Source organism: Myxine glutinosa, chromosome 11 (genome assembly GCF_964187855.1).
Source record: "Myxine glutinosa chromosome 11, kmMyxGlut1.1, whole genome shotgun sequence".
Taxonomy (NCBI): Eukaryota; Metazoa; Chordata; class Myxini; order Myxiniformes; family Myxinidae; genus Myxine; species Myxine glutinosa.
In genome coordinates this window covers 109961070-109988545 of record NC_136271.1, presented here as the reverse complement: position 1 = coordinate 109988545, position 27476 = coordinate 109961070, and the positions used below count along the sequence as shown (strand labels likewise).

At 44.0% G+C, this 27476-nt stretch overlaps 2 protein-coding genes across 3 annotated transcripts in view; one reads left to right on the top strand and one right to left on the bottom strand.

Moving 5' to 3' along the window:
* Positions 1 to 227: 227 nt before the first annotated feature.
* GCC1 (GRIP and coiled-coil domain containing 1) lies at positions 228 to 27352 on the top strand. 2 transcript variants are annotated; one of them, XM_068131281.2, is made up of 11 exons: positions 234 to 586; positions 2015 to 2200; positions 6572 to 6726; positions 7057 to 7185; positions 14154 to 14279; positions 14429 to 14629; positions 19575 to 20150; positions 25152 to 25393; positions 25925 to 26098; positions 26319 to 26421; positions 26549 to 27352. In XM_068131281.2, exons 1-11 carry the CDS (start codon positions 373 to 375, stop codon positions 26747 to 26749), a joined length of 2307 nt encoding a protein of 768 aa, XP_067987382.2. In that variant the 5' UTR covers positions 234 to 372; the 3' UTR covers positions 26750 to 27352. The 2 variants fall into 2 exon arrangements, with proteins under 2 accessions (XP_067987383.2, XP_067987382.2); XM_068131282.2 differs by lacking the exon at positions 2015 to 2200 and having other exon boundaries at positions 228 to 586.
* LOC137437001 (protein DENND6A) overlaps positions 25779 to 27476 on the bottom strand; it is a 48809-nt gene continuing 47111 nt past the window's right edge. Inside the window, exon 21 of the mRNA XM_078786994.1 lies at positions 25779 to 26906. The gene's annotated coding sequence lies outside the window, so the exon portion shown is untranslated. The remainder of the gene's footprint in view (positions 26907 to 27476) is intronic.

Sequence of the window (27476 nt, the reverse complement as noted above, 5' to 3'; positions counted from 1 at the left end):
AGAGATGAAGAAGAAGAAGTGGAGGAGGAAGAACACTAAGAGGCAGATGAAGGAGTAGAGGCAGGTGACGAGGTCAAGAGGAAGAAGACGAAAGGCGTGTCATTGGTATCCGATAGGCGTGGCCTGTCGTGTACTTTATATCCGGTAGGCGTGGCCTGTCGTGGATTGTATGTCCGGTAGGCGTGGCCTGTCGTGGAATGTATATGCGGTAGGCGTGGCCTGTCGTGGAGTGTATTTCCGGTAGGCGTGGCCTGTCGTGGCACTGTGGCAGCTTCGAACAGTTTCGTGTTTCATTTCAGCGGCGGCTGTTGTCCCTACCTAGTACCTGTGTCTGATCTGTAGTATCGACCGTATCGCGTTGTTGAAATAGTCATGGAGAGGCTAAGCGCCGCTTTGACTGGTGGATCGAGCCAGAAGGAGCTGTTCGAGACCGTGGAGACGCAGAAGCGTCAGTTGAGCCGTTACGAGAGCCGTCTGCGGGACATGGTGCGGGCGTACCGGAGCCTGCTCGCCGAGAAGGCCGCACTGGAAGCGGGACTGGCGGCACTAAATGCTTCGAGCAAAGCTGAGGCTCGGGGGGAAGCAGGTGAGTCACGGGGCCTTTTACTTTTAAGTTTCATTACTTTCTAGTACCTAGGACTCTTTGCCTCAGTTAAACAGCTCCAATGGACCAATACAATTGTGTGTGTGTGTGTGTGTGTGTGTGTGTGTGTGTGTGTGTGTGTGTGTGTGTGTGTGTGTGTGTGTGTGTGTGTGTGTGTGTGTGTGTATATATATATATATATATATGTATGTATGAATGAATATATACACATATATATATATATATATATATATATATATATATATATACACACATAATGTATATAATATATGTGTGTGTGTGTGTGTGTGTGTGTGTGTGTGTGTGTGTGTGTATGTATGTATGTATATGTGTGTATGTGTGTATGTATATGTATGTATGAATGAATATATGTATGTATGAATGAATATATATATATATATATATATATATATATATATATATATACACACATAATGTATATAATATATATATGTGTGTGTGTGTTATGGTGACGGTTTCCCCACTCCCTTATCTGTGGATGTTTCAACATCTGCAGTTCCACAAATCCCTGCCCCAATCATCTTCATTCGTACGTCAGGCATGGCCAACTGTTTCCTGAACGGTTTGGGCCAAACTCCTCCCTCCCCTCGCCCCCTCCCCCCCTCCCCCACCAGACAAACCCACCAGAGGTTGGGTGTGTGACAAGGACGAACTGCTTAAAGTCTGGTGAAGATCGGGATCCAGATCTGAGAATTTTTTCCATTTTAGGTGATTCTCCCCCATTGAGGAATGGGGCCAAAAACTATACGCAGTTTCGCACTACATTTCAAAACGTTGTTGACAGACTATGAGCAAAACTTGGTGGATGAGTTAGTTAAGTGACAAGAACAAGCCGATCACATTTTGGTTCAGGTCTGGATCTAGATCCAGCCTATCAGTGGAGCTACAACACGTAAACTGTTCACCCTGGCGGAGGTGTGCGCCCAACCGAGTGCTGTTCTCGGCTGTCTGTGAGCAGGATATCTCAAAGTTATTGATGGATTTGAGCAAAATTTTGTGGGCAGGTTGGGACTGTGACAGGGACATATTGATTCAATTTTGGTGAAGATCTGAATCTGAACCCAGATACGTGAATTTTATTCATTTTTTAAAGTGATTTTTACCATTGAGAGGTGGTGCCAAAAACGATGTCCAGCATTATATTTCAGAGTTGTGGACGGACTTTGACAAAACTTGGTGGATGAGCTGGGTAGGTGACAAGAACCAGCCAATTAGATATTGGTTGAGGTCTGGATGCAGATCTGGCCTATTGGTGGGCTACAAAACGTAAACTGTCCAGCCTGCTGGAGCTATGAGCTCTACCGAGTGCCGCTCCAGTTTCATTTTGTTGTTATATTGCAGAAATTGTTGTGGATGGAAGAGGTGAAGCAGTTTGTTTGCTGCATGCAGATAACTCGTGCGATGATGCCTGCTCGGCAAAGAGCGAAGGGAGCTGCGGCACGGCCTGCAGCCTGGAAACGGAGATGTCACTGGCGAGCGAAGGTATGACTGGCAGCGGCCATGAAGCGTCTTCTGGCGAAGATTCTGGGGAAGCGCTGGCGACTGCCAAGGGTGAAAAAGAAACTGAGGCCAGTGGTGAGTTAGATGCCAGTTTTTCAGAGAGAAAACACCGAAGTGTATGCGCAAGGTTTTGGTGGTTTCTCATGTACCATGCTCTGTTACACAGTGTTGGTGCTGCCAAAGCAGTTTCTAGGCCACGGTTCATACTGGGCGATTTACCACCCCTCTCCCAGCAGTAGTTAGAGCAGGAATTTGGAATTTGTTCATGGTGCCAGCGATAGCTTGTCTACTCTTTGTGAGGGTCACCGTGGGATATTTAACATCCACCGACTGATGCCTACAGCAGGACACACAGTTTAACATACATCGGAGGGACGGCACACGCATTGATGAATCACCCTGCCTTTGAAACACCGGGATGACAGTTTGTAGCTGGGTCGGGATTCAAACCGAGGGTAGACAGCTTAAAGGTGAGTGTGCATACCTTTAGGCCATCCTGCCAGCCCTGGTGGATACATATAAGAGTTTAAAAAGCATGCAGGGGCAACAACCAGTTTGTAATAAACAAGAATACAAATGCACATGACTTGCAGCACAGCGAGAGCGTTGGCACAATGACGTGAAACTTGAATAAGAATGATATTAAGAGTCGTTCTGCGCTCTGTTGAGCTAGCCATTCTACCTTTGGGCAGGTGTGATTTAATTGTGTAAAAACTGAGTTAACCATTAATTAATTCTTAAAGTTGACTCTAATAAAAAGAATGTGCTGTTGATTGGCTGTCCTTCTCTCCTAAGGAAGCTCATACCTCGATAATCTGATGACAACTCGAGTGTTCCTGTTGATGTATTTTGTTGCTGCAACACGTTAATGGATTCGACATTGAATTGTGAACCTCATGCCAAAGCAACCTGCAAATGTACCACATGCATAACGTTGCAATGATCTGCTCTTTCGCTGTAAGACGACACAAGTGCGTGTATGTTCCCTCGTACCTAATTTGGATTACTGTGACTCGTCTCGACATTGTCGGTGGGCAGCCACCAGAATTCCACAGCTTCGATGATCCAACAAGAACCACCTTGTCATTGTGCTGATTTACCCACGGATGGACATTGAAGACACGGGGCATTAAACTACCTTGCCCGACTTGCATCCCCGGCCTCATCTCCGCTTACGTTCATCCGCTCTCGTCGTGCTTCTCCAGCATGAACCGCCTTATCATTCCTCCCGCACTCTTGAAACCCTCCGGATGATCGCGCTTCTATGGACTTGCAATACTGAGCTCGGGGATTCCTTTGCAGCCGACATTTGATCCACATCTTCGCTCTCTGTTTTTAAATGAGCCTTTCTCAAGCATTTTACTTTCGTGCCCGAAGGTTGGACGGAGGTTATGTTTTCACCCTTCTTTATCTGTTTGCCTGTATGTGAGCAATATCTCTCAAAAAGTTGTGGACGGATTCGGACAAAACTTTGTGGTCAGGTTGGGTTTGTGACTAGGACAAATGTATTCGACGTGTATCAAGATCCGTGTCCACTGATGATAATTTTATAATTTTTAAGCGATTCTTAATAATTGAGAGATGGGGCTAAACACACTATATAGCACGACATCTCAAACATTTATGGACTCATTCGGACGAAACCTGGTGGAAGGCTTTGGTAGGTGACAAGAGCAAGCCAGTGAGATGTTGGTTCAGGGTTCGATGCAGATCCAGCCTATCGGTGGGCTACATATCGTAAACTGGTCAGCCTGGCGTAGGCACTTGCTCTACCAAGTGTTATTGTAGTAACTCTTGTTTATAACATTTTAAAAACCTTGTCTTGTCTTGGCTCGCCTTCATATTTTACCGATAAAATGCATTGAACTATTTGTTGTGCAAAACAAATGACTAACGAGAATGGCACTCAGTAGAGAGCATAATACCTCCACATGGTGAACAGTTTATGTTTTTGTATCTGGATTCGGACCTGAACCAAAATCTAATCGGGTTGTTCTTGTCACCTAACCAACTCGTCCACCAAGTTTATTCATAACTCGTCCATAACATTTTTAAAATATCATGTTATATGTATCGCTTTTCACCCGATCTCTCAATGGTGAAGAATCACTTGAAAATTAAATAATTCTTGGAGCTGAATCCATATTCAGATCTATACCAAAATCTAAATGATTAGTCCTTTTGACACACACAACCTCTCCACTACGTTTCGTCCAAATCTGTCCATAACTTTTTGAGATATCCTGCTGTATATCATTTTTGGCCATATCACGCAATGGTGAAGAATTACTTTTAAAATTCTACGAGCTGGATCTGGAACCGAATCTTCACCAAAATTGAATCGATTCTTCCTTGTCACACACACAACCGGTCCACCAAGTTTCGTCCAAATCCATCCTTACCTTTTAGAGATATCCTGCTATATGTTGCTTTTGACCCTATCTCCCAATGGTGAAGAATCACGTAAAAAATTAAATAATTCGCATATCCGAATCCATATTCAGATCTTCACCAAAATCGAATCTATATGTCCTTCTCAGACACCCAACGACTCCAACAAGTTTCGTCCAAATCCGTCCACAACTTTTTGAGATATCCTTCTATGTATCGTTTCTGGCCCCATCTCCCAATAGAGAAGAAATATGAATGAATGATCGTTTTAAGGCCATTTTCCCCGCTGGAGCAGTAGTCAGGTTCACTATGTTTTTTCGTTCAAAATCATGGTAGATTAGCAAACCTATACATTTTTGGAAACGTTATTACATGGAAAATCTGAAAATCAATGTTTACATTTGCCAATTTCGACCAATTCGACCAATCGACCAATTCCATTCGACCAATCGTTTCGATCGACCATTCGATCGATTCGATTCGATTCATCGAATTCGATTCGATCGACCATTCGACCAATTCGACCATTCGATCGATTCGATTCGATTCGATTCATCGAATTCGATTCGATCGACCATTCGACCATTCGACCAATTCGATTTGCCAATCAATTTGACCGACCTTTGCTTGTGTGGAACGGACTGTGAAAACGATGCGGACTATATTGTCGGATACGACACACAGGACAGTGATGACGAACTCTAAATGGCATATTCTGTAATCGTGTATGTTTGATGCCATTGACTGCCTGTGTATATTTTGTCATTGACTGCCTGTGTAGATGTGAAGTTATACTGACTGCATGTGTATATATGATTTTGCTGACTGCCTGTGTATGTTTGGTGATATGAATTATTGTGACACATTTTGATGTTATTAACTGCCTGTACAAAATGATAACATGTATTTGATTATGCAACTTATCGCGAATATAAAGACAGTATTTTGCAATTCAAAACCTTTGATTCGTGTCTTACCATTCCCCATAGCACTAATTTGATACTTTCATTGGATTCCTTGTCCCTGAAAATATAGGTTTAGTATATTTTTAAAAGTTTTTAGGGTAATTAGAGGCAGAAATAGAACAAAATATGTATTTTACAGTGGCCATTTTGAAAATCCAAAATGGCCGCCATACAGGTATCTCTCCAAATGTAAACATTGATTTTTAGTTTCCTTATGCTATAACCTTTCCAAAAATGTATAGGTTTGCTAATCTACCATGATTATGAACGAAATATAATTTATTGACATAGTGAACCTGACTACAGGGGTTAGCCTTGCGGGCCCCATGACAATCATGGTACCCTGTTTGAGGCAATGTTTTTATGGCCGGATGCCCTTCCTGACGCCAACCCTTGGTCACGCTCTTACGATGCGCAGGGATACGGTGTACCTATTCTAAACCGGGGTACACACCGGGATCATTCATCCCAGCAAGCTGGTACTCAATTTGCCGACCTCGGAAGGATGACAGGCTGAGTCAACCCCCCTGGCGTTAATTCAGCGATCGACTGGGATTCGAACCCAGGATCCTGGGATCCCAAGCTGGCACCCTAACCGCTAAGCCAACACCAGGCTCCCAATAGAGAAGAATCACTTTAAAATTCTAGTAGCCGGATCCGAATCCGGATCTTCACCAAAATGTAATGATTTCGTCCTTGTTACACACGCTATCTCTCTGCCAACTTTCGTCCGAATCCGTCCACAACTTTTTGAGATATCTTGTTCACTAACGGACAGACAGACAGACAGACAGGGGTGAAAACATAACCTCCATCCACCTTTGGTGGCGGGGGTAACCAGTAATAAGCAACCAATTGTAAAGATTTATTACTACGTGATTGTACGAGGTAAAGCCATGTTTGGTTTACCATTCTTTTGAAACTCGGCTTGCCCCCTCCCCTACCTCCTCTCACCACCCCATGCGCAGTGAGTTAAAGGTGTAAATTAATGGGTCAGACGGCATGCACTGTTGGGATTCCAGCTCGTTATTGCATGCCAAATGGTGTTCTTTTTATTCATTCCAGATACCTTGCTTCTTCCTGGCCGCAGGCATTGCAAACGAGACGATAAGTGCAGTCGACACGGAGGCGGTGGGGCTTTTGCAGGCACGATTGTCTACATTGACCTCGGCCTTGACTACAGTGATGCAAGAAAAGTCTCGCATGGAGGCCGCTTATCAGGCCGATAAGAGGCTCCTTAGGCAGGTGTGTCTGCATCTATCTGGATGGGACAGGAGACCACTCGGTCTTGGTGGGGAGTGCGGCGGTTTGTAGCCTGAACTGTAACACGGAAGCTTTTCTTTTGCCAACTCTTTCAATGTATGTTTTTCTATAACACGTAGCAGCTGTTTCAGAGTATCGGGGCTTCCTGTGAGTTCGCATCTGAACATAAATTCATTTACCTTAGAACCATGATACTCCATGACCAATATGAAACACCTACGGGCCAGAACTATCTCGGTTAAACATCTAGTTGCAGTAATGCTTTGTTAGGCAGTACCAATGGCTTTTATTCTGTCATGTTAATGATTGCAGGAAATGGAAGAAACCAACCGGAAAAATGAGGAAGAGTTGGTGAGGTTGCGTGACGAGGTGCAACACCTTGGAGAAAAGCTGAAGGAAGCTCGTGGACGTGTCTCGAGCCAGCAGCAGGAGCGCACGAGGGTATGATGGGCTGCACCCGTACGGGCGGCGGGGTTGTGAGAAGCCGGTCCATAGCAGAGGGATTGTGCTGTGACTCGTAGCAGTAAATCTGACCAAAGTTAACGAATGCTGAACATGGAATTGCTGTGTGCGATTGAATATGAAGATTGAAACGGACACAGACAAGTATTTGAATGAGTGAACTGGACACATGGGAAGGGCTTTGTGAGGAATAGTGTTGCTTGGGAATGGTATTGCAGGATTTGCAATAACATTATATTGTGTTACCATACTGTGGAGCACTCCACGTTCTCGTACAAAATGGTCAAATGCAGTGCTGGGTGCTAAGCTGGAGACCATTGGTCGCTGGTGCTAAGCTGGAGACCATGCTATTGGTCGCTGGAGGCAGCATTTCTAGCTCAAAGGATTTTTAAAATGTATTATTATTTTATTTTTTTGTACACAAGATTGAGGCTCGTGGAAGACCTAACATTAATCACAAAAAGACAAACTGACACATAAAACATATGATAAAGGGAGTGGGAGACAAGATGGGGAGAGAGAGGGAAGCACACAAGTACAACATTTGAGAGCAGGGACATCGAGAGATCTGTGGGAGGGAGAGGGCTTGGTGGGAGGGGGCATGGGAAGGGGGTGGGGGATGGGGGGGTGGGTGGGAGAGGTATAAAACACATGGACACTGCAAGGACTTCCAGGAAAAAAAACCACCTTTAGAGGCCATTTTTCCCCGCAAGCGGGGGTTGGCCTTTTTCGGGAACCGTGGTTGTTGTTGTTTTTTTGGTCCCCTTTTCGAAGCAATGTTTTACGGCCGGATGCCCTTCCTGACGCCAACCCTTTTTTGCCGCCTTTAGCGACAAACAGGGAATTACCAGTGAACTGGTACTCAATTAGCCGACCTCGGAAGGATGACAGGCTGAGTCAACCCCCCTGGCGTTAATTCAGCGATCGACCGGGATTCGAACCCAGGATCCTGGGATCCTAAGCCGGCACCCTAGCCGCTAGCCCAACACCAGACTTCCAGGAAAGAAGTCGGTATTTCAAAAACTGGATCTGAAGTGAATTAATCCTTTGAGTACGGGATTTTTTTTTTGATAAAAATAACCCCGGTCCGGGATTAATTTGGGATTTTGGTACAGGAATGCAACCACGTACTCACGATCTTTTTATAGGTATAGTCGTTGACGTGTAGTAACGTCATCCGTACACAAAACGTTTTCGCGGGTTGCGGCACTGGACGTCATCCGTACTCAAAGGGTTAACGGGGGTAGAAAAGATCAAGGTTTTGGATGGGGGCATAAGAGATGGTGGTGCACAGCTGTTTTAAAGACTTGGAGGGGGGAGTGGGATTGAAGAGAGTGAGGGAGTTTGTACCAGAGGTGGGAGGAAAGAGGAATGAAAGAGTGAAGGTGAGCAGAGAGGCTTTATTTTGGCAGTTTAACCATAAGAGGGTTGCAGGCAGATTTTGTGCGACCTGTAGGAATATTTGCGGGACAGAGCCCAGAGAGAGATGTGGGGGCAAGGCTAGAGAGGAGTCGGAAGAAGACGGAAAGACCACCAACCTGCCTGCGGTGAATGAGTGAGAGGCCCTTGGAGTTAGCTTCATCGCGGGAGATTCCAATGATTCTGAATGCTTTGGTTTCAACAGCGTGAAGATGAGCTAGGTGTGAGGCAGGAGCACCAGCCCAGAGGGGAGAGCAGTATTCCATTGAGCTGCGGATGAAAGCCTTGTATGTGGTGAGGAGCTCAGGTGTGCCAAGGAAGGACTTCGCACGACGGAGGATGCCCAGTCGGCGACTGGCTTTGGAGGCCAGATTTGAAATGTGGTTTTCCCAGGAAAGATCATGGCAGATAGTGAGACCGAAAAGCTTGAGTGACAGAACTTCTTGGAGAGGATTATTCAGAAAGTGGATGGGAGGGTTGTCCAGTCGGTCTTTTCGGAGAGACATCGTAAGAGTGTGAGATTTGTCAGGATTGAAAGACATGTTCCACTTGTTTGCCCAGTCTGTGATTTTGTCCAGGTCTGCAGAGAGTGAGGAGGCTGCAGACTGCCGATGTGAGGGATGAAAAATGGAGCGACAGAGAGTAGAGTCATCAGCAAAGAGATGGAGGGGATTTTCAAGAGTCAGAGAGATCATTGATACAACAACAACAGGCATTTTAAGGCCATTTTCCCTGCAAGAGCGGGGGTTAGCCTTGCGGTCCCCATGACGATGTTCTCCATTTTGCCCTATTTTCTGCATCTCCCCTTGTGACAGAACCTTGTGACAGAAGAGTGATCATTGATGAAGACCAGAAAAAGCACAGGGCCCAGAACACTGCCTTGGGGAACTCTAGCCTGAACAGGAAAAGGAGATGAGAGAAACCCATTCAGGGCCACACGTTGACTACGACTAGAGAGGAAGTCCACCAGCCATGCCTGGAGATTTCCATGGATACCAAAAGAGGAGAGTTTGGTGAGCAGAGCGGGGTGCCAGACCGTATCGAAGGCACGCGATATGTTGAGGGAGACGGCTCTAATTTCCTGTTTGGCATTGAGGACCTCCATCCATTGTTGAGAAAGCAGAAGCAGCATGTCCAGAGTAGAGTGACCAGGTCTGAAACCAAATTGATGATCAGAGATCAAGCCATTGGAGAAGAGGAAAGATTTCATATCTGAAGCAATGATGGATTTCATGACTTTGCTGATAATTGGGAGAAGGCTGATTGGTCTGTAGTTGCTGGGATCTGTTTTTGCACCTTTTTTGTGCAAAGCGGTGATGTTGGCAGATTTCCAAGCAGATGGCAGATGACCTTGAGCAAAAGAGAGGGTGAAGAGAACAGAGAGAGGGAGTGAAAGAGCGGAAGAACAGGATTTTAGGACCGGTGGGCTGATGCCGTCAGGTCCAGTTGCAGAATCAGAGTCGAGGGTTGACAGAAACTTTTCTACCTTGTCCAGTTTCCAGTTTAACCATAAGAGGGTTGCTGGCAGATCTTGTGCGACCTGTAGGAATATTTGGGGGACAGAGCACAGAGAGAGCTGGGGGGGCAAGGCCAGAGAGGAGTCTGTAGAAGACAGAAAGACCACCAACCTGCCTGCGGTGAGTGCGTGAAAGGCCCTCACAATTAGCTTCGTCGCAGGATATTCCAATGATTCTGGAAGCTTTGGTTTCAACAGCGTGAAGCCGAGCGAGGTGTGAGGCAGGAGCACCGGCCCAGAGGGGGGAACAGTATTCCATTGAGCTGCGGATGAAAGCCTTGTATGTGGTAAGGAGCTCAGGTGTGCCAAGGAATAGTGTAGCAGCATAGCAAACCTGTTGTGCATTTTGTGATACAAGCACCAAATTTGGCACAAATGTACATTAATATGTTGCGAACATTTTCAGATATTGGGCCACTTGAAATTCCGTAATTTTTTTTTTCAAATTTTTTCAAATTTCGTAATTTAAAATTTTTCGGGTGACACCGTCACAATTTCGGTCTTCGAGGCCGGCCGATATAGTGGGGCGGCTTAGCCCAAATATTCAAAAGAATTGTGCATTTTGTGATACAAGCACCAAATTTGGCACAAATGTACATTAATATGTTGCGAACATTGTGTGGTCAGCAATGAAGACGAGAGTCTGAATTACATGTATGCAAAAGACCTTGTGAACCAGTGAAGCAAATACACGGGTAAGCGTGAATTAAATCTAGGGCATTATATAATTTCCATGATGTTTACCTCTGCACTCAATGGTGGAAGGAGGTAATGTTTTGATCCCAGCTTGTCTGTATGTCTGTTTGTCTGTTAGTCCACAAAATTCCAGACAAAGCTTGTAGTAGTGGTAGTTGTAGTGGTAGTGGTGATAACAGAAATTGTTATATAGAACTGAACTTATATTATTATTATATGCAGAAAATAACTTCATTTCTATATGCCCTGCAGTGGACAGGTTAATTGGTTTATGCACTGAAGGGGTCACCCTGGTGTGCACTGCTGTGTTCTGCCTCACTGAGTTGTTCAGGTATGATGTACTCAGCACAAGCTTCCGGTCGGCCCGGAGGTGGGGGTGCGGGGCCTGTCACGGAACGTCAAAACAAATGGCCTGCCGGGGCCGCCCAAAAGTCGGGCGTGAGGGGCGCGTCCACTAATGGAACGCCTCTCGCTTCCCAGATCGAGGGCCACGTGGTCAGGAGAACCTCGTCCCTTCCGGTCACACTTTGCCTATCGGCCGGCCTCGAAGACCGAAATTGTGACGTGTCACCCGAAAAATTTGAAATTACGAAATTTGAAAAAATTTGAAAAAAAAAATTACGGAATTTCAAGTGGCCCAATATCTGAAAATGTTCGCAACATATTAATGTACATTTGTGCCAAATTTGGTGCTTGTTTCACAAAATGCACAATTCTTTTGAATATTTGGGCTAAGCCGCCCCACTAGGACTTCACACGACGGAGGATGCCCAGTCGGTGACTGCTTTTGGAGGCCAGCTTGGAAATGTGGTTTTCCCAGGAAAGATCATGGGAGATAGTGAGACTCAAAAGCTTGAGTGACAGAACTTCTTGGAGAGGATTGTTCAGAAAGTAGATGGGAGGGTTGTCCAGTCGGTCTTTTCGGAGAGACCGAGTGTGAGATTTGTCAGGATTGAAAGACATGTTCCACTTGTTTGACCAGTCTGATTTTGTCCAGGTCTGCAGAGAGTGAGGAGGCTGCACACTGCCGATCTGAGGGATGAGGTATGGAGCGGCAGAGAGTGGAGTTATCAGCAAAGAGATGGAGAGGATTTTCCAAAGAGTCGGAGAGATCATTGATGAAGACCAGCATCGGACCCAGAACACTACCTTGAGGAACTCCAGCCTGAACAGGAAGGGGAGATTGGAGAAATCCATTCAGGGCCACATGTTGACGACGACCAGAGAGGAAGTCCACAAGCCATGCATGGAGATTTCCATGGATACCATAGGAGGAAAGTTTGGTGAGCAGGGTGGGGTGCCAGACCGTATCGAAGGCACGTGATATGTCAAGGGAGACGGCTCTGATTTCCTGTTTGGCATTAAGGACCTCCATCCATTGTTGAGACAGCAGAAGCAGCATGTCCAGAGTAGAGTGACCTGGTCTGAATCCAAATTGATGATCAGAGATCAAGCCATTGGAGAAGAGGAAAGATTTCATATCTGAAGCAATGATGGATTTCATGACTTTGCTGATAATTGGAAGCAGGCTGATTGGTCTGTAGTTGCAAGGATCTGTTTTTGCACCTTTTTTGTGTAAAGCGGTGATGTTGGCTGATTTCCCAGCTGATGGCAGATCACCTTGAGCAAAAGGGAGGGTGAAGAGAATAGAGAGAGGGTGAGATAGAGTGGAAGAGCAGGATTTTAGGACCCGTGGGCTGATGCCGTCTGGTCCAGTTGCAGAATCGGAGTCGAGGTTTGACAAAAACTTCTCAACCTTGTCAGGAGAGAAGGACACAGAGTCCAGGAGCAGCTGGGTTCGATTGGGAAAGGTGGGTACAGAGAGAGATGGGTTCTGGACACAATATGTTGAGGCATTCAGCTTTTTCACGTGCGGTGTCGACTGTGTAGCCATTTGAGGTAAGGGAGGGGATGGAATGGCACATTTTTGGAAAATTTGGAAATTATTTAATTTGGAAGATTTTTTTGTTTGTTTTGAAATTGATTTTGAAAGTATATTTGGAAAGGCACATGCTTTATTTATTGCGTCTGTTTAAAAAAAAAAAGTTTCATACGAAACTATTCTTCGGTCAATCACATAGAACCATGTACGTGTGATTGCTGAATTTCATGTGCATTTGACATTCTTCTGCAAGGCTTACTGGGATAGGCATAGTAGCTAAATTTGAACCATTTCGTTATCTGCTTCATATGTATGATGGAAACATTCTTACCTCTGCCACCAAAGGTGGATGGAGGTTATGTTTTCACCTCTGTCTGTTTGTTACTTGCGAAAATCGAAGATCTTTCAAGTATATTGGTTGGTCTTGTGCGTTATTCTCTCTGTCTGTTTGTCTGTATGTCAGTCGCCTACAGGTCACAATTTTCAACCGATCTTCATGAAACTTCACAAAATGGTAGAGTTTGTCATAAGCAAGAAGCCTATTGCTTTTGGGGTCAAAAGGTCAATAGGTCAACATAGGCCAATGGTCACCAACTTTGTCAAATTTCTAAAATCCTCAATTTTCATCTGATTGGCTTGAAATTTTAAGAGGATTTGCATATCTGGTCACTGAATTCAACCACTAATTATTTTCGAGGTCAACATAGGCCAACAACATATTTTAGGGATTTTACAAGTATAGTGCTATGCATGACATATTTACCTCCGCCACCGAAGGTGGATGGTGGAGGTTATGTTTTCACCCTTGTCTGTCTGTTTCTTTGTCTGTCTGTGAACAAGATATCTCAAAAAGTTGTAGACGGATTCGAACGAAATTTGGCAGAGAGGTAGTGTATGTGACAATGACGAAATGATTAGATTTTGGTGAAGTTCTGGATTCAGATCCAGCTCGTAGAATTTAAAAAAATGATTCTTCACCATTGGGAGATTGGGCCAAATACTATATATGGCAGGATATCTCAAAAAGTTGCGGACAGAGTTGGAGAAACTTGGTGGATAGGTTGTTTGGGTGACGAGGAAGAATCTATTTGATTTTGATGAAGATCTGAATATGGGTTTAGATAGAAGTATTTAATTATTTGGGTTATTTTTTTGATGTGCACATTTCCTTTGAAACATGAGAGTTTGAATTTTAAATATGCCCTGAAATGCAAAAGATAAATGTATCTTTTCTCAAACAAATGTCGAACTTGTTTTTCACAAACATATAGCTGCAGTACTGTTAAAAACCTCTGGATGGGGTGCAGTGGTATTCCACACTTGGACATGCTGATATCCTATGCATACAGAAAGCAGCAGTAAAGGTATAAAATCCTGGTCATTATAATTGGTACTTCATGACTGTTCTGTCCATCCTTGTCCATCCTTGTGCAGGAGCATGCAGATCATGCAGCAATGCTTCGCGAGTTGCAGCGTTTGCTAGCTGAAGAGCGTGCACGGCGTGAGGAAATGGAGATTTCCTTGGCGCAGTCAGAGATGCACAAGGAAGCTGCCATTGAGGTGTGGGGTACATTTTTTTTTTTTTTTTTTACAGACAGGTTAACTGTAGGTTGTTGTTGTTGTGTGCCTTTATTTGTTACTGCTCCAATGGTATGATGTCCTCTAACCTACCACTCATCTTTCTTCCATTACCACTGTATCAAAAGCAGGAGCTTAATCAGGTGCGACACCGTGAGGAGTGCGAGTCGGTTGTGAGTGGTCTGTCCTCGGAGTTGGCCAAGCTGCGCCAACAACTTCTTGATGTAGAAGAGCAGCGGTCTAGACCTGATCCACTGCTGGAGCAGCTACAGAGAGAAGCTTCTGAGATGCAGGCAGAATTCAGGAAGCAACTGCAGCAAGAAGCTGAAAAGGTGTTATGTGTAATCTTTAGACACTTATGCTGTGCCATATCGGCTGGTAGAAATATTAAGTTGTTTTATCAGCATTTGTTTTTCAAGAAAACGAAAAAACTTGTGATTAAAACTCAAAGTAAAGTCTACATGAGCACTCGAGCAGCTAATATGAAGTGTTGTAGCTAATCCATCACATTTACACATCTAATGAATGACTCGTCAGGTGTTCTTGGTCATTAACATCAGGGGTTCCTCTTCACACATGTCTAAAGCTAAGCCTGCTTTTCGTACTGCAGAATCCAAATCCATCAGAATTAACTGTTGGGTTAAAACAAAATGGCTGAAATTTCAGCAGAAGATTGCCATGGAATTGTTTCCGCATAAAGCGGAAGGATAAACGTTGCGTGAAATAGCTCGCATCACTCGATTTTTCAAAGTGTGGTATCTCAAGCACAATCAACAAGTACAGAGAATCATCATCTGTAATCGACAAACTCAGGACTGGAAGACCCAAAAAGCTGTCCAACAAGGATGAGAAATGCTTGAAGATTAACAGTACGAAGGTCACTTTTAAAATCAGGACTTGAAGGATCTCTGTTAAGGGAAGCAAGACTAAAAGGCTAAAATATGCACAAGGACACATAAATTAGACGATGGAACAATGGTCAAAGGTGCTTTAGGGAGACGAGTCAACGCTTCAGTTATTTGGATCTAATCGAAGAGGTGAGACGACGAAAAACTGAAACTTTCAAAGATCTTTGCTTGAAGCCAACAACTAAGCATGGAGGAGGTTCCATTCAAGTTTGGGAATGCACATCCTCAAGTCCAAAACTTCATCTTGCAGCAAGATAATGATCCAGAACACTTAGCAGGAAGAATTCAATCTTATTTTTCAAAGAAAGAGGAAGCCCTTTAACACTTGGAATGGCTCCCTCAAAACCTAGATCTAAATATCACTGAAGCCGTATGGGACTATTTAGACAAAGAAAAAGTTTTAAAATCCCAGCAAACTAGATTCATTTTGGAATGTCTTACAAGAAGCAAGGAACACCATTCCACAAGGGTTTATAACAACCTTATTTGAAAGTGTTGCCTGGTAGAATAATTTCAATCGTTTTGAAAGAAAAGGGAGGAATGAATGAATGAATGATCGTTTTGAGGCCATTTTACCCGCTAGAGCGGGGGTTAGCCTTGCGGGCCCCATGACAATCATGGTTCCCTGTTTGAGGCAATGTTTTTTTGGCCGGATGCCCTTCCTGGCGCCACCCCTTAGTCGCCTCTTACGAGGCGCAGGGATACGGTGTACCTATTCTAAACCGGGGTACATACCGGGATACCGGGAACGGAGGACATACTCAATATTGGTTTATATCAATATATATTGTGTATAAATTTGGTTGTTTGGATATGTTATTCTTTCATAAAGGTGTATTTGCATTGAACACAAAGTTTTAGTTTCCTTAATCATCAGCGTAGAAAAATGCAAGATGTCTAAGGCCTTTGCACAGCAGTGTAATTTGACATTAAAAAAAAAAATATATTTTTTTTTTCTTCTGGTAAGTATGGACATATGCGTCGAGGGCTGACAGCATGGCAGAGAGGCACGCATATTTGCCACTAAGCTGTCTCGTCTGGGTTTGAATCCTGACCCAGCTATAAACGGTCAGGTTGGGGTTTCACAGGCATGGTGATTCATAAATGTGTGCGCCATCCCTCGGATGGACGTTAAACAGGCGTCTGCCGGCACTAGTTGGTGGACGTTAAATATCCCACAGTGTCCTTAACGAAGAGTAGGCGAGCTATCGCCGGCACCCTGGCCAAGTTCCAAATTTCTGCTCGGGATGGAAAACTGGAAATTTGTGAGGAGGAGGGATTTTAGTGTGGGGGAGGGGAGGAGAGGAGGGGTTAACGAGGGTAGAAAAGATCATAGTTTTGGAATGGGGAGGATCTGAGATGGTGGTGAACAGCTGCCTTGGAGACCAGGAGTGAGGAATGAGATTCTTCTTCTTTTGTATGCAGCACAGGACTGCAGGTAGCATCATTGGCTGAGGGCATGGTTGTGTCACTGATGCAGTGATCATATTACTAGGACACTGTTACTCATTTCGCTGACCAGAGAAGGATGACAGGCCGAGTCAACCACACCTGGTGTTAATTCAACAGCCAACCTGGATTCGAACTCAGGACTCTCGAATCCCAAGCCAGCAATATAACCTTTACGCCAATACCAGGCTAGAATGAGATTGAAGAGAGAAATGTGGAAGTTGTTCCACAGGTGGGAGAAAAGAGGAACGAATGAGTGGAGGTGAGCAGTGATCCAGGATTTAGGTAGTTTCAATCAGGAGGGGGTCGATTATGGACCGTGTGACCTACATAAGACTTGGGGTTGAGGGGACAAAGGACAGAAAGAGCAGAGGGTGCAAGACCAGAAAAGAGGTGGTAGAAGACAGAGAGACCACCAACCAGTCTGTGATGGTGTAGTGATAGACCCATCGACTCAGCTTTGAACACATCCGGAGGCAAGTGGGCTTTTTTTCTTCTCAGCAACCCTAAAGTTCCAAACATTTGATGAAAGCTTCACTTTGTACTTGAGAAGAGCCACTTAAGTGGTTCTCAGGAAGAACGTATTTTCTTCCTCAATTTTGTGTTTCGCGACATCTGGGGATGAACAATTCTTTGAGAATGTGTGTAGGTCCAAGATTGAAACAGAGGTAGTTTTCTTTATTGACCTTAACAGAGTGCAAATGCTGACCTTTACCACCATGCATCTTCATGATGCTTCCGACTGTTTCACATATCACCTCGGAGTAGGTTTTGTTCTGAACATATTGGTAGAGATCGATGAAATGCTTCATGGAAGATTGCTTGCCATAGATTCTCCTGCTTAATGCCACAATCTTCTCTGATTTTTTTTTTTCTTCTCCTGTTATGACAAATGTAAACTTTGTAATAACTGACTGATATGTCAGTGATCCTTCAGAGATTCAGCAAAAGGACCCTTGAAGAAGGTTGTTGTCTCCGAAAAGCCTCCTCGTAAACATCGCCGAAAGAGATATACAGTATTGTAAAATGAGATATACTGTATTGTTAAAAGGTGCGCAAATGTTTTAAATCGTCATTTCTGGTATATTTTGGGGGAAGGAAAATTACAAAGTTGGATGGGGAAGTAAATTGAAATCCCTGTAAGTATATCCCCAGCTGTGGATTTGTTTGCGTGATAAATGCATCTTCCATAAAAAACAATCTTTGGTTTGGAAGTGGCATATTTTGATCATATATCAACCCTTCCCTCCCCCCTTGTTCTCATTTTCATGCTCGACATCGTCTCCTCTCCCCCACCCACCTCACTTCTCCCTCACCCGCCTCACTTTTTCCTCACCAAAGTAAAAAAAAAAAAGTTGAAGTGTAAACACAGTTGAAACTAGAATGGCGCTTGGTAGAGAGCATACCAGACTGAACAGTTTCCGTTTTGTATCCCACTGATAGGCCAGATCTGGATCTGGATCTGAACCGACATCTAATCGGCTTGTTCTTCTTGTCACTTACCCAACTCGTCCACCAAGTTTTGTCATAACTCCTACACAACCTTGTGAAATATCGTGTTGTATATCATTTTGGTCCTTCCATTAATGGTGAAGAATTTTTGGGTTTGAATTTTTGAAGGCCTTAAAATGCATGTTGTTGTTGTTGTTGTCACACACCAAACCTGTCCACAAAGTTTCGGCCAAATCCATCCATAACGTTTTGAGATGTCGTGCTTTATATCGGTTTTGCCCTATTTTGCAATGGTGAAGAATCACTTAAAAATTCTCGGATACAGATACGAATCTGGATCTTTACCAAAATCTAATCATGTCGTCTATGCCACATTGCCACATACCCAATGTCTGCACCAAATTTCGTCCGAATCCATCCACAACGTTTTGAGATATCCTGGTCACAGGGGTGAAAACAAAACCTACATCCCGTTTCGGTGGTGGGGGTAATATCAGGGCCTTGAAATAACTCTATTTGTATACGCTACACGGTCACGTCCCATGGAAGAGCAAACGTAGAAACAAATGCTTGGTAAATGTAGCAAAATGACTGCCAGAAAAGGCAAATTATTTTGCTCAGCAAATCTGATCTGAAGCCATTACATCGGTATAAAAGGTAATTGCATTTGTTGTACCTTCGCTGCCCTGACAACGTGAGCTCCGAGTGACCGATCATCTGTCCATGTACTTTTTTGTACGTGACATTTCAAAAACCGTTGAACATTTATTATTATATTTATTATTTTATTTATATATTTAGCTTTCATATTGCAGATATTTATTCCTCATTAAATTATCTCGACCTGATTAGATCACAGCCGTGATTGGCTGAATTATGTTGCCATGGGAACCATCTCGGTGACTTGGCTTGGTCCGCAATATTTCAAAAACCGTTCAAGATTTAGCTTTCATATTACATAGATCTATTCCTCATACCACCCAAAGGGTGTGGGAACTCGAGTATCAGCTCCTTGTTTTTTGGGGGTTTTTTTTGTTGGTTTTTTTGCATAAGCTGTGTACCGAACGTAAAATTGGTATCTGAGATAGGATGATGTGTGTGAATTAATTTTTCTAAATCGGATTTGTACCCAAAAGACTGCGTGATTGGGGTCCTTCATGTACAGATTTTCCATCGCTGCAATGACTTTCATAAAAACAAATGTCGAAGTGAAACATGTATAATGCTGTACATAATTTTGTCTGCAGTAATATGGCTTTCAAGGTTCTGTTTGCGAATCTTTGTGGTTTTACAACCTAAGTCTACGCAGACAAGTGTACTGTACGACTCTTTTGGCTATTTGCTGCTTGGAGTATCCTGACATTGTGCTTGCAATGCATATCGTGATTAATTGAAACCTAAATGGTTATTGCCTGATGTAATTAAACCGTTTTTGAAAACCATTTCCCTCGATATGCTCCTGTCCTAGGCGTTGATCAATGAAGAGGCTTTGAGGTGCCGCACAGAGGTGAGTGAGGCCCGTGCCGCTGACCTCGAGCTACGCCTCTCCGAGCTGGCGCAGACTTTGGGAAGCGTGGCACGCGAGCGACATGTCGTTGTGGCCATGAACCAGCAGCTCCGCGAGCGTGTCACACAGTTGGAAGAGGATGCCTCTCTCTCCCAACCTCGTGTAGGAACGAGGCCGTGCACAGAAGGCCCAGGGGCAGTTTCACAGCTATTCTCACGTTTAGAATCCACAATCGCTTCCACAGCAAATGTGGTTAACATGGAGGAAAAATATAATCGGGAAGGACAGGACGATGATGAAAGTGGAAAGGTTAGCCGACTCCCTGAAGGGTCGATGACCGATTGTGAGAAAGCATCAGTTTTGGTCTATCAGCAGGAGATCCAGCAGCTGCGTGCGGAGATGAGCACATTACGGCTTCAGAGCAACGGTTCCTGTAATACAGAGGTGGATGGTGAAAAATCCGTGGATAATTCCAACTTGCAGAGACAACTGTCTGAGCTGCAGGAGAAGTACCATGCCCTCAATTTGCACTGCCAGGTAAAAAAACATCACGGGGACAAGAGGTGACTAGGTATTGTTCCAAGGTATTGTTCAGAAATTGATCCTAGGTATTGTTCAGAAAATGATGTTTTTGTGTGTGTATTAGTTTACATGATTAGTATTACTTTCTTCAAGATGATTTCGTTTAGGGTATAAATATTAAATTATTGGGTGGTGGAAGTTATACATTTCCAGCAGGTGGTATTTTATTTTTTTAGCTTTGTTAATTTATTTCAGGTTTTTCCACTTGACCGGTGCTAACCGTTGGTCCGGTGCTGTGCTGGGTCATTTGAACGCTCATTTAAAATGTAAGAAATACAACAACAACATACATTTTAAAGGCCATTTTCCCTGCTAGAGCGGGGGTTAGCCTTGCGGTCCCCATGACAATCTTCTCCATTTTGCCCTATTTTCTGCATCTCTCATTGTTAACCCCCTTGGCCGCATTTCTTCTTCCACCATCTTTAGCCAAGTCTTAAAATGTAAGAAATTATGTAGTAAAATTAAATTTGGGAAGTAAGGAATGAAAGGAGGTTAGCCAAGAGCTATTGAGCTTTGGGACTCGAGACACGACGCCATTGAATTGTGCTCGTGCTGTGCACAGAGCCTCGTGGGTAAATTATCATGATCGGCCCAGTTTTGGTGACATTTCGTTGGTTGCAGCATCATTTTGAATCGGACTACGGCAGACATTTTTGCCAACATAACTGAGCACCTCTCCAATTGCTAAGCGGACACACGAGCGGCTTGCAAAGCGGTTGATGCAAGATCACTGGCTTGGAAAGCGATAGCAAGCCGCTTGCAAACGGAACACACCTCACGTGGACCTGCAAGAGTTAGTCCAGTTTAATTGAGTAAATGGATTTATTTAGTCCCCTACCAGTTTAACTGCAGGCGGCTTTATGTTTGCTCTCTGTCTGTCTGTCCATCTGCGTGTCTGTCCAGTGTCCATCCATCCTACTTGTGGTTTTTCAGACTTTTTCCCCATACCCTTTAACATATTCAACTGAAACTTGGTACTATACATGGCTTCATTATAAGGTAAGAACAAGTTTGAGTTTCAGGTTGTTTTGTCAATGTTTCAGTTATGCCCTTTTTGGACTTGGAAAATATCACATCGGTAGAGGACATGTATTGCAAAGCAATTGCCGCTCTTGTTCATTCATCATATCGTTGCCACTTTGCACCATCCTGTCGGGAAATTAGTAGGTGGAAGCAGAGGTGTGCACTTATCTTTAAGCTGTATCGTCGGGATCTGGTGCGATTCTATAAAAAAAATTTTTGGGTTTTTGGCAGATTGGTGCACCCGCTAAATGGTGTAATTTACTCGTTGCGTTGTTGGACACACAACCTCCCAGCAGTCTACACATTTTGGACAGACTCCCATTATCCTTTTGAGCTTACTCAAATTGCATCTCGATTGCTGGAATATTTTATTTTCCACATGCGTGGGAATCGTGTCTAAATTTAGGATGTGCTTCCCAAGATGTTCGTGTGAAAACTGCTGCACTCCTTTAGCTGAGTTTGTACCTTCAATATACTGTACCTGGTGGTTTTGGCAGTTTCTCATCGCTTAATTCGAGTGGAACTCTCAGTTACCAACCATACGTTACAAAGGTTCGGGTTGAGCCGGTAGCATCGCTCTCCGCCATCCTGTACGGGAGCAGAATAAAATGTATATTGTGTCCCATTCTCTCTTTCTCAGCCACTTGGATCAACAACTGACTTGTCATTGTTTTGTTGAAACCATATTCCGCATCACAGGATTGGGGATGATTCTAGTCTTTCTTATGCCCAAGATGTCATTCTCAGCTGGAAAAAAACCAAAACAAACTCCAGCCTAAAACTTCCTTCCACAGTCACAGTGCATTTTGAGGGGGACACCATGCTACACAAATAATCCATCAAGTAGGGCCTGCACGATTGTATTTGCATCTTGATTTGACAAAGGGCAACTGTCGGGCCATTAGGTGAAATTGTCTATGACCACCGATATGTATCTATTCTCTTGGGAGGTTTCTGGAAGGAGACCCACGAGATAGACTGTATCTCTTCTATCTACGTGGCATAACCTCAGCAGTGCAGACTCTTCTGACAAGCCTTTTTCACAGAACCCAATACTTTCACAGAAGCAATGTGGAACCGTGCCTCGACACATCCAGTCAAAGTTGGCCCAGACCATGATGTCATTCCTTCAGTACTTTGGGGGATTTTCCGATCTGGAACTACTAGCAACCAAATCTGTCTAATTACTCGCACTGCCCATTGATGAAATAATCCATCTTTTGATGATTGGACTGTCCCCCCTGAGCCCAGTACATATTAATGGGTTAGAATAAAAAAAAAACCACCTTTAGAGGCCATTTTTCCCCGCAAGCGGGGGTTGGCCTTTTTCGGGAACCGTGGTTGTTGTTGTTTTTCGGTCCCCTTTTTGAAGCGATGTTTTATGGCCGGATGCCCTTCCTGACGCCAACCCTTTTTGCCACCTTTAACGACAAGCAGGGAATTACCAGTGAACTGGTACTCAATTTGCCGACCTCGGAAGGATGACAGGCTGAGTCAACCCCCCTGGCGTTAATTCAGCGATTGACCGGGATTCGAACCCAGGATCCTAGGATCCTAAGCCGGCACCCTAGCCGCTAGCCCAACACCAGGGATAGCATGAGAATGGTTAGAATGAGAAAGCAAAATTTCCTCCAAATCTGGTCAAAGCTCAGCCTCTTGCAGTGTATGCAAGTCAGGATCTTCCTGTTGCAGTATTTAAAAAATAGACATCTACCAGTTAGAGCCATCATCGTAAAGCGTCTGTATTTGTGTATGCGTGTCCTTGTCCTGATCCATCGCTGAGATTGACCCTTCTCCTCACGCGAGGGAAATTTGGGATGCATTCACACCCCAAGGATGTAAATCAGTAATAAAACAACACATTGATTATTTCAAAACATAATTGATATATTTATCATTCGTGATGCCTTTTTGAGTAAATCTTACACTTTCTGGGTTAGTTTACTATTTTTACATCCACCACCAAAGGTGGATGGACGAAATTTGGCAGAAATGTAGCGTATGTGACAAGGACGAAATGGTTCGATTTTGGTGAAGATCTGGATCCGGCTAGTAGAATTTTTAAAGTGATTCTTCACCATTGGGAGATAGGGCCAAAAACGATGCACAGCAGGATATCTCAAAAAGTTACGGATGGATTTGGATGAAACTTGTTGGACAGGTTGGGTGTCTGACGAGGACGATTCGATTCCATTTTGGTGAAGATCTGGCTCTGGATCCTGCTCGTAGAATTTTAAAGTGATTCTTCACTATTGAGTGATATGGCCAACCAGGCGGATGTATGCTCTCTACTGAGTGCCGTTCTAGTTATGGCTGCCGTGGATACCAAACACAAAAAAATGGTGGAAAAATCACCTTTTTCCAAATCAAGCTTCCTTTCTGGCTTGAAGAAATGGGTATAAAATGAACAGATAGTTGTCAAAAGTCAATCAAGCTACCTATGGTCAGTGCCGCCTATGACTTCAGACACTCCTGTGACAGATCAGGGTGCTTGCAATGTGATCAGGACAGACAAAATTGAGGCAAGCATCACAGCGTTTGCGAACCTTGCGATAAAGACAAATAATCGAAAAGATGGAACTTTCTGAAATAGTAAACGATATATCAGATTGGGGTGTACAAATAGCCCAAAGGGTTCCAAATATCCCCAATACCCCAAATACCGATACCAAAGCGAATACCGATACCGATACTAATACCGATACCGATAACAAATACCCAAAATACCAAAGGACAGTGTGAGGTAGACTGACCGGGTTGTGAATGCACCCCAGAATAATTTTGGTAATAAGTCGGCTGATTAGGCCTCTATCAAATCGAACATTTAGCTACATGGGTGAAACATGATAGCAAACAATGTCATAACGATACACGATCGAAAACATGTTACTTTCTGAAATATTCAATGGTGTGGGTGATTGGGGGTGTAAAAACACCCCAAGGGATAGGATGAAGGTTAAACTCGCATGTTGAACTTTTATCCACCCAACGGAGCTATTTGGCCTGTCATCGCATTAAGCTTGTGACTTGAATCGCATTAAGTTTTAAATATTGATGATCGGGTTTATCTGCACAGGACTTTCATGCACAATAGAAGTGCTAGTTTACCATTCGTATGCCTTTTGTTACCTCCGTCACCAAAGGTGGATGGAGGTTATGTTTTCACCCTTGTCTGTTTGTCTGTGAACAGGATATCTCAAAGTTGTGAACGGATTCGGACCAAATTTAGTGGAGAGGCTCTGTCTGTGACGAGGATTAATCGACTCAATTTTGGTGAAGATCTGAATCCGGATCGGAGAATTTTAAGTGATTCTTCATCATGGAGTGATATGGGTTAAATGATACCATTGCAGGATATCTCAAAAAAGTTATGGACAGATTCAGACGAAACCTGGTGGACAGATTGGGTGTGTGACAAGGATGAATCGATTCGATTTTGGTGAAGAGCCAAATACAGATCTGGATACCTGAATTTTTTAAATTTTTAAGTGATTCTCACATGACACATTGAGTGATAGGGCCAAAAATGATAAATAGCACGATATTTCAAAAAGTTGTGGATGGGTTATAACAAAACTAGGTGGATGAGTTGGTTAAGTGACGAGAACAACCTGATTCGATTTTGGTTCAGGTCCGAATCCAGATCTGGCCTATCAGTGGGATACAAAACATAAAATGTTCAGCCTGGTGGAGGTATGCTCTCAACTGAGTGCCGTTCTCGTTCTTCTTTATGATTGTCTTGTGTTGTACCAATAATTTTTTCACCATCTAGTCTCAATGGTATATGTTTGTTTAATTAAGGTGTTTGCTGGTCGGAACCCCCTCCCAATCCCCCAATTATTATTTTTTCCAAAAATTATGCTCTCTTCACTGTCAGGATAATGAAGGAATGGGTTAGTTATGGTCCTCTTTTTCATGACCCTCCCCTATCAGGAGCTGGAGGAGCATTGTGCGACAGAACCTGCGTCTTTGCGCAGGGAGCTGGCACTTGTCCAGCAGCAGCACCGGCACGAGGTCCTGGCCCTGAAAGCTTCCTACCAGAATAGGGCTCAGCAGCTCGAGCAAGAAATGCGTCGTCAGCGGGATCGCTCACTGGCCCTCCTCAAGGAAAACGACCATGAGATTGAACTGCTTCGTGGTACAGCCAGGGTCCTGCAACCATTGCACCTCCACGAGTGAGCACGGGTTGCCTCGATGCATCCAGAATTTTAGCGTACTTTGACGTCGCCGTGCAGATGCATGTCCTTCTTTGTGCTCATATATTTGGAAAGACGGTCATACATCAGGCATATCCATCCCAACTCCCTAATAACATCCCTTCTGCACATGTTAACAGTGAACTGCCCTACTTTAGATTTGGAGTTGCAATTGAATCATCATGATGTTAGGTGTATGATGGAGACCTAATTTCTTCCCAAACGTCTTTCCCTTATCTCACACTTCTCTACCTTCCTTCCTCTCTCCTATGATTCTTTTTCATTTCATGTCCCCAATTTTACCACCTCTGTTTACATTAGATTGCATTGGCCCCTTAGAGTAACATATTAATTAATCCTTCCGTCGCATTTTGTGTCACTATTTATTGTTTATATACTTGGTTTCCAACACCCATGTCCCCGTTTCATAAATGTGCCTGCTAATTATACGTGTCATTTGGCAAGGTAGACTATTTTTGCAATGTAATGTAGCATCCCATGTACCTACAGCCAGTCTGGAAGCACAAGACTAAATGAAGAAGTGAAGAGTGGGGAATGGGAGACCTGGGCAACTCCAGAAGAACCCACTTGGTATAATGAACAGGGTCCTCTTCGCAACATGCTGTCACTACCTGCTCTGAGCCAAGCCACACTACTGTATTATACTGAGCAGATCTCAAGAAGGTGCAGTACACTTGGACACAATGTTAATGGCAGCACCTATGTCTAATGTCTAATCCCCGCATGTCATAGATGCCAAAGAATAACCTTAAACCTGAACCAACTGTTATAGTACCGGGCCTGAGAACAGCCACTGGTGGAAGGATGACCAAGGTGGCCACTAGTGATGCGCTGGAGTAAAGGAATTATGGATGTTTAATCTGTCGGTGCTTCTTGACCGCAGGGACGTAGAGCTGGTCAGTTTGCGAAGAGAAAATCGAATGCTAGAACAACGTATGTGGGCCCTGCAGCAGGACATTGCCACAATGGAAGATGCACAGAGACAGGTGGGAATTTATTTGCATGGGGGTCACCTTCCCCCCCCCCCCCCCCCCCCTGTGTTTGTTTAAAAGCTGATGTCGACATCGGTCCTGCCCTTTCTTTATGCAAATCCAAATCCTTTCTTTGTGGCAGGAGGTGCAAGGCCTGCAGGAGCAAATCGACAAGTTCTCGCGTGATCGATCTCGTGATGGAGCCAGCCTAGAGTATCTGAAGAATGTGGTGTTTCGGTTTCTCACCTTGGGAGGCGTGCGTGATAGACAGCATGCGCTCAATGCCATTGCCACGGTGCTGCAGTTCAGTCCAAAGGAGAGGAAGGCTGTATTGGGACCATGACTGCTGTAGCCCCCTTTCACATGCGATTGGACAATGTATGATTTTTGTTCTGTATCGGCGGTCCACGGCCTTGTGTTGATGTGGATGGGAAACATGCACGGAACACACACTTTGCTTCAGGAATGGTCATCCAGTTGGTATTGTTGGGCCTCGCAATCTGGGGGACAGTGAAAACGTGCTTTTATTTATAAACAATTTTATTGACTGCATTTGTGGTTCACACAGTGTTAAACGGTACAATTACAATAGATCGGAGCCTTTTTTTTCTTCATCGCACCAAATAATGTTCTCAAAAGGTCAATCAGAAACGTGACCCCAAAGGTAGTTTCTGTGAAAACATCAGCGGTGACAAAAACCGAAAAACAAAGTGGAAAAGTCAAGTTATTTGGAACTCTCTTGATATTTTACATTGTTCAGAGAGATTTGTCCAAGTTCATGTTGAGACGCGCACTTCCATATTTAACGACCACGTGAACACCACTGACATGTTTGACCATATTTAGTAAAGTGGTGTGATGGTCACTTCATAAAATGTATGTTAAGTTAATTGACATGAAACTTGTTTTGTTTGATTCAAACATTAAAAAGATCAATTTGACTACAGAGCTGTTGCCGGTGCTACTGTTTGGTGCATGTGGGTGTCGATAGCTAATAGAAGGCAAGATGTATGCTGCGGCAGAGCCTTGCTTATCATTTACAGGCAATGGCATTCACAGGGCTGTGTTCC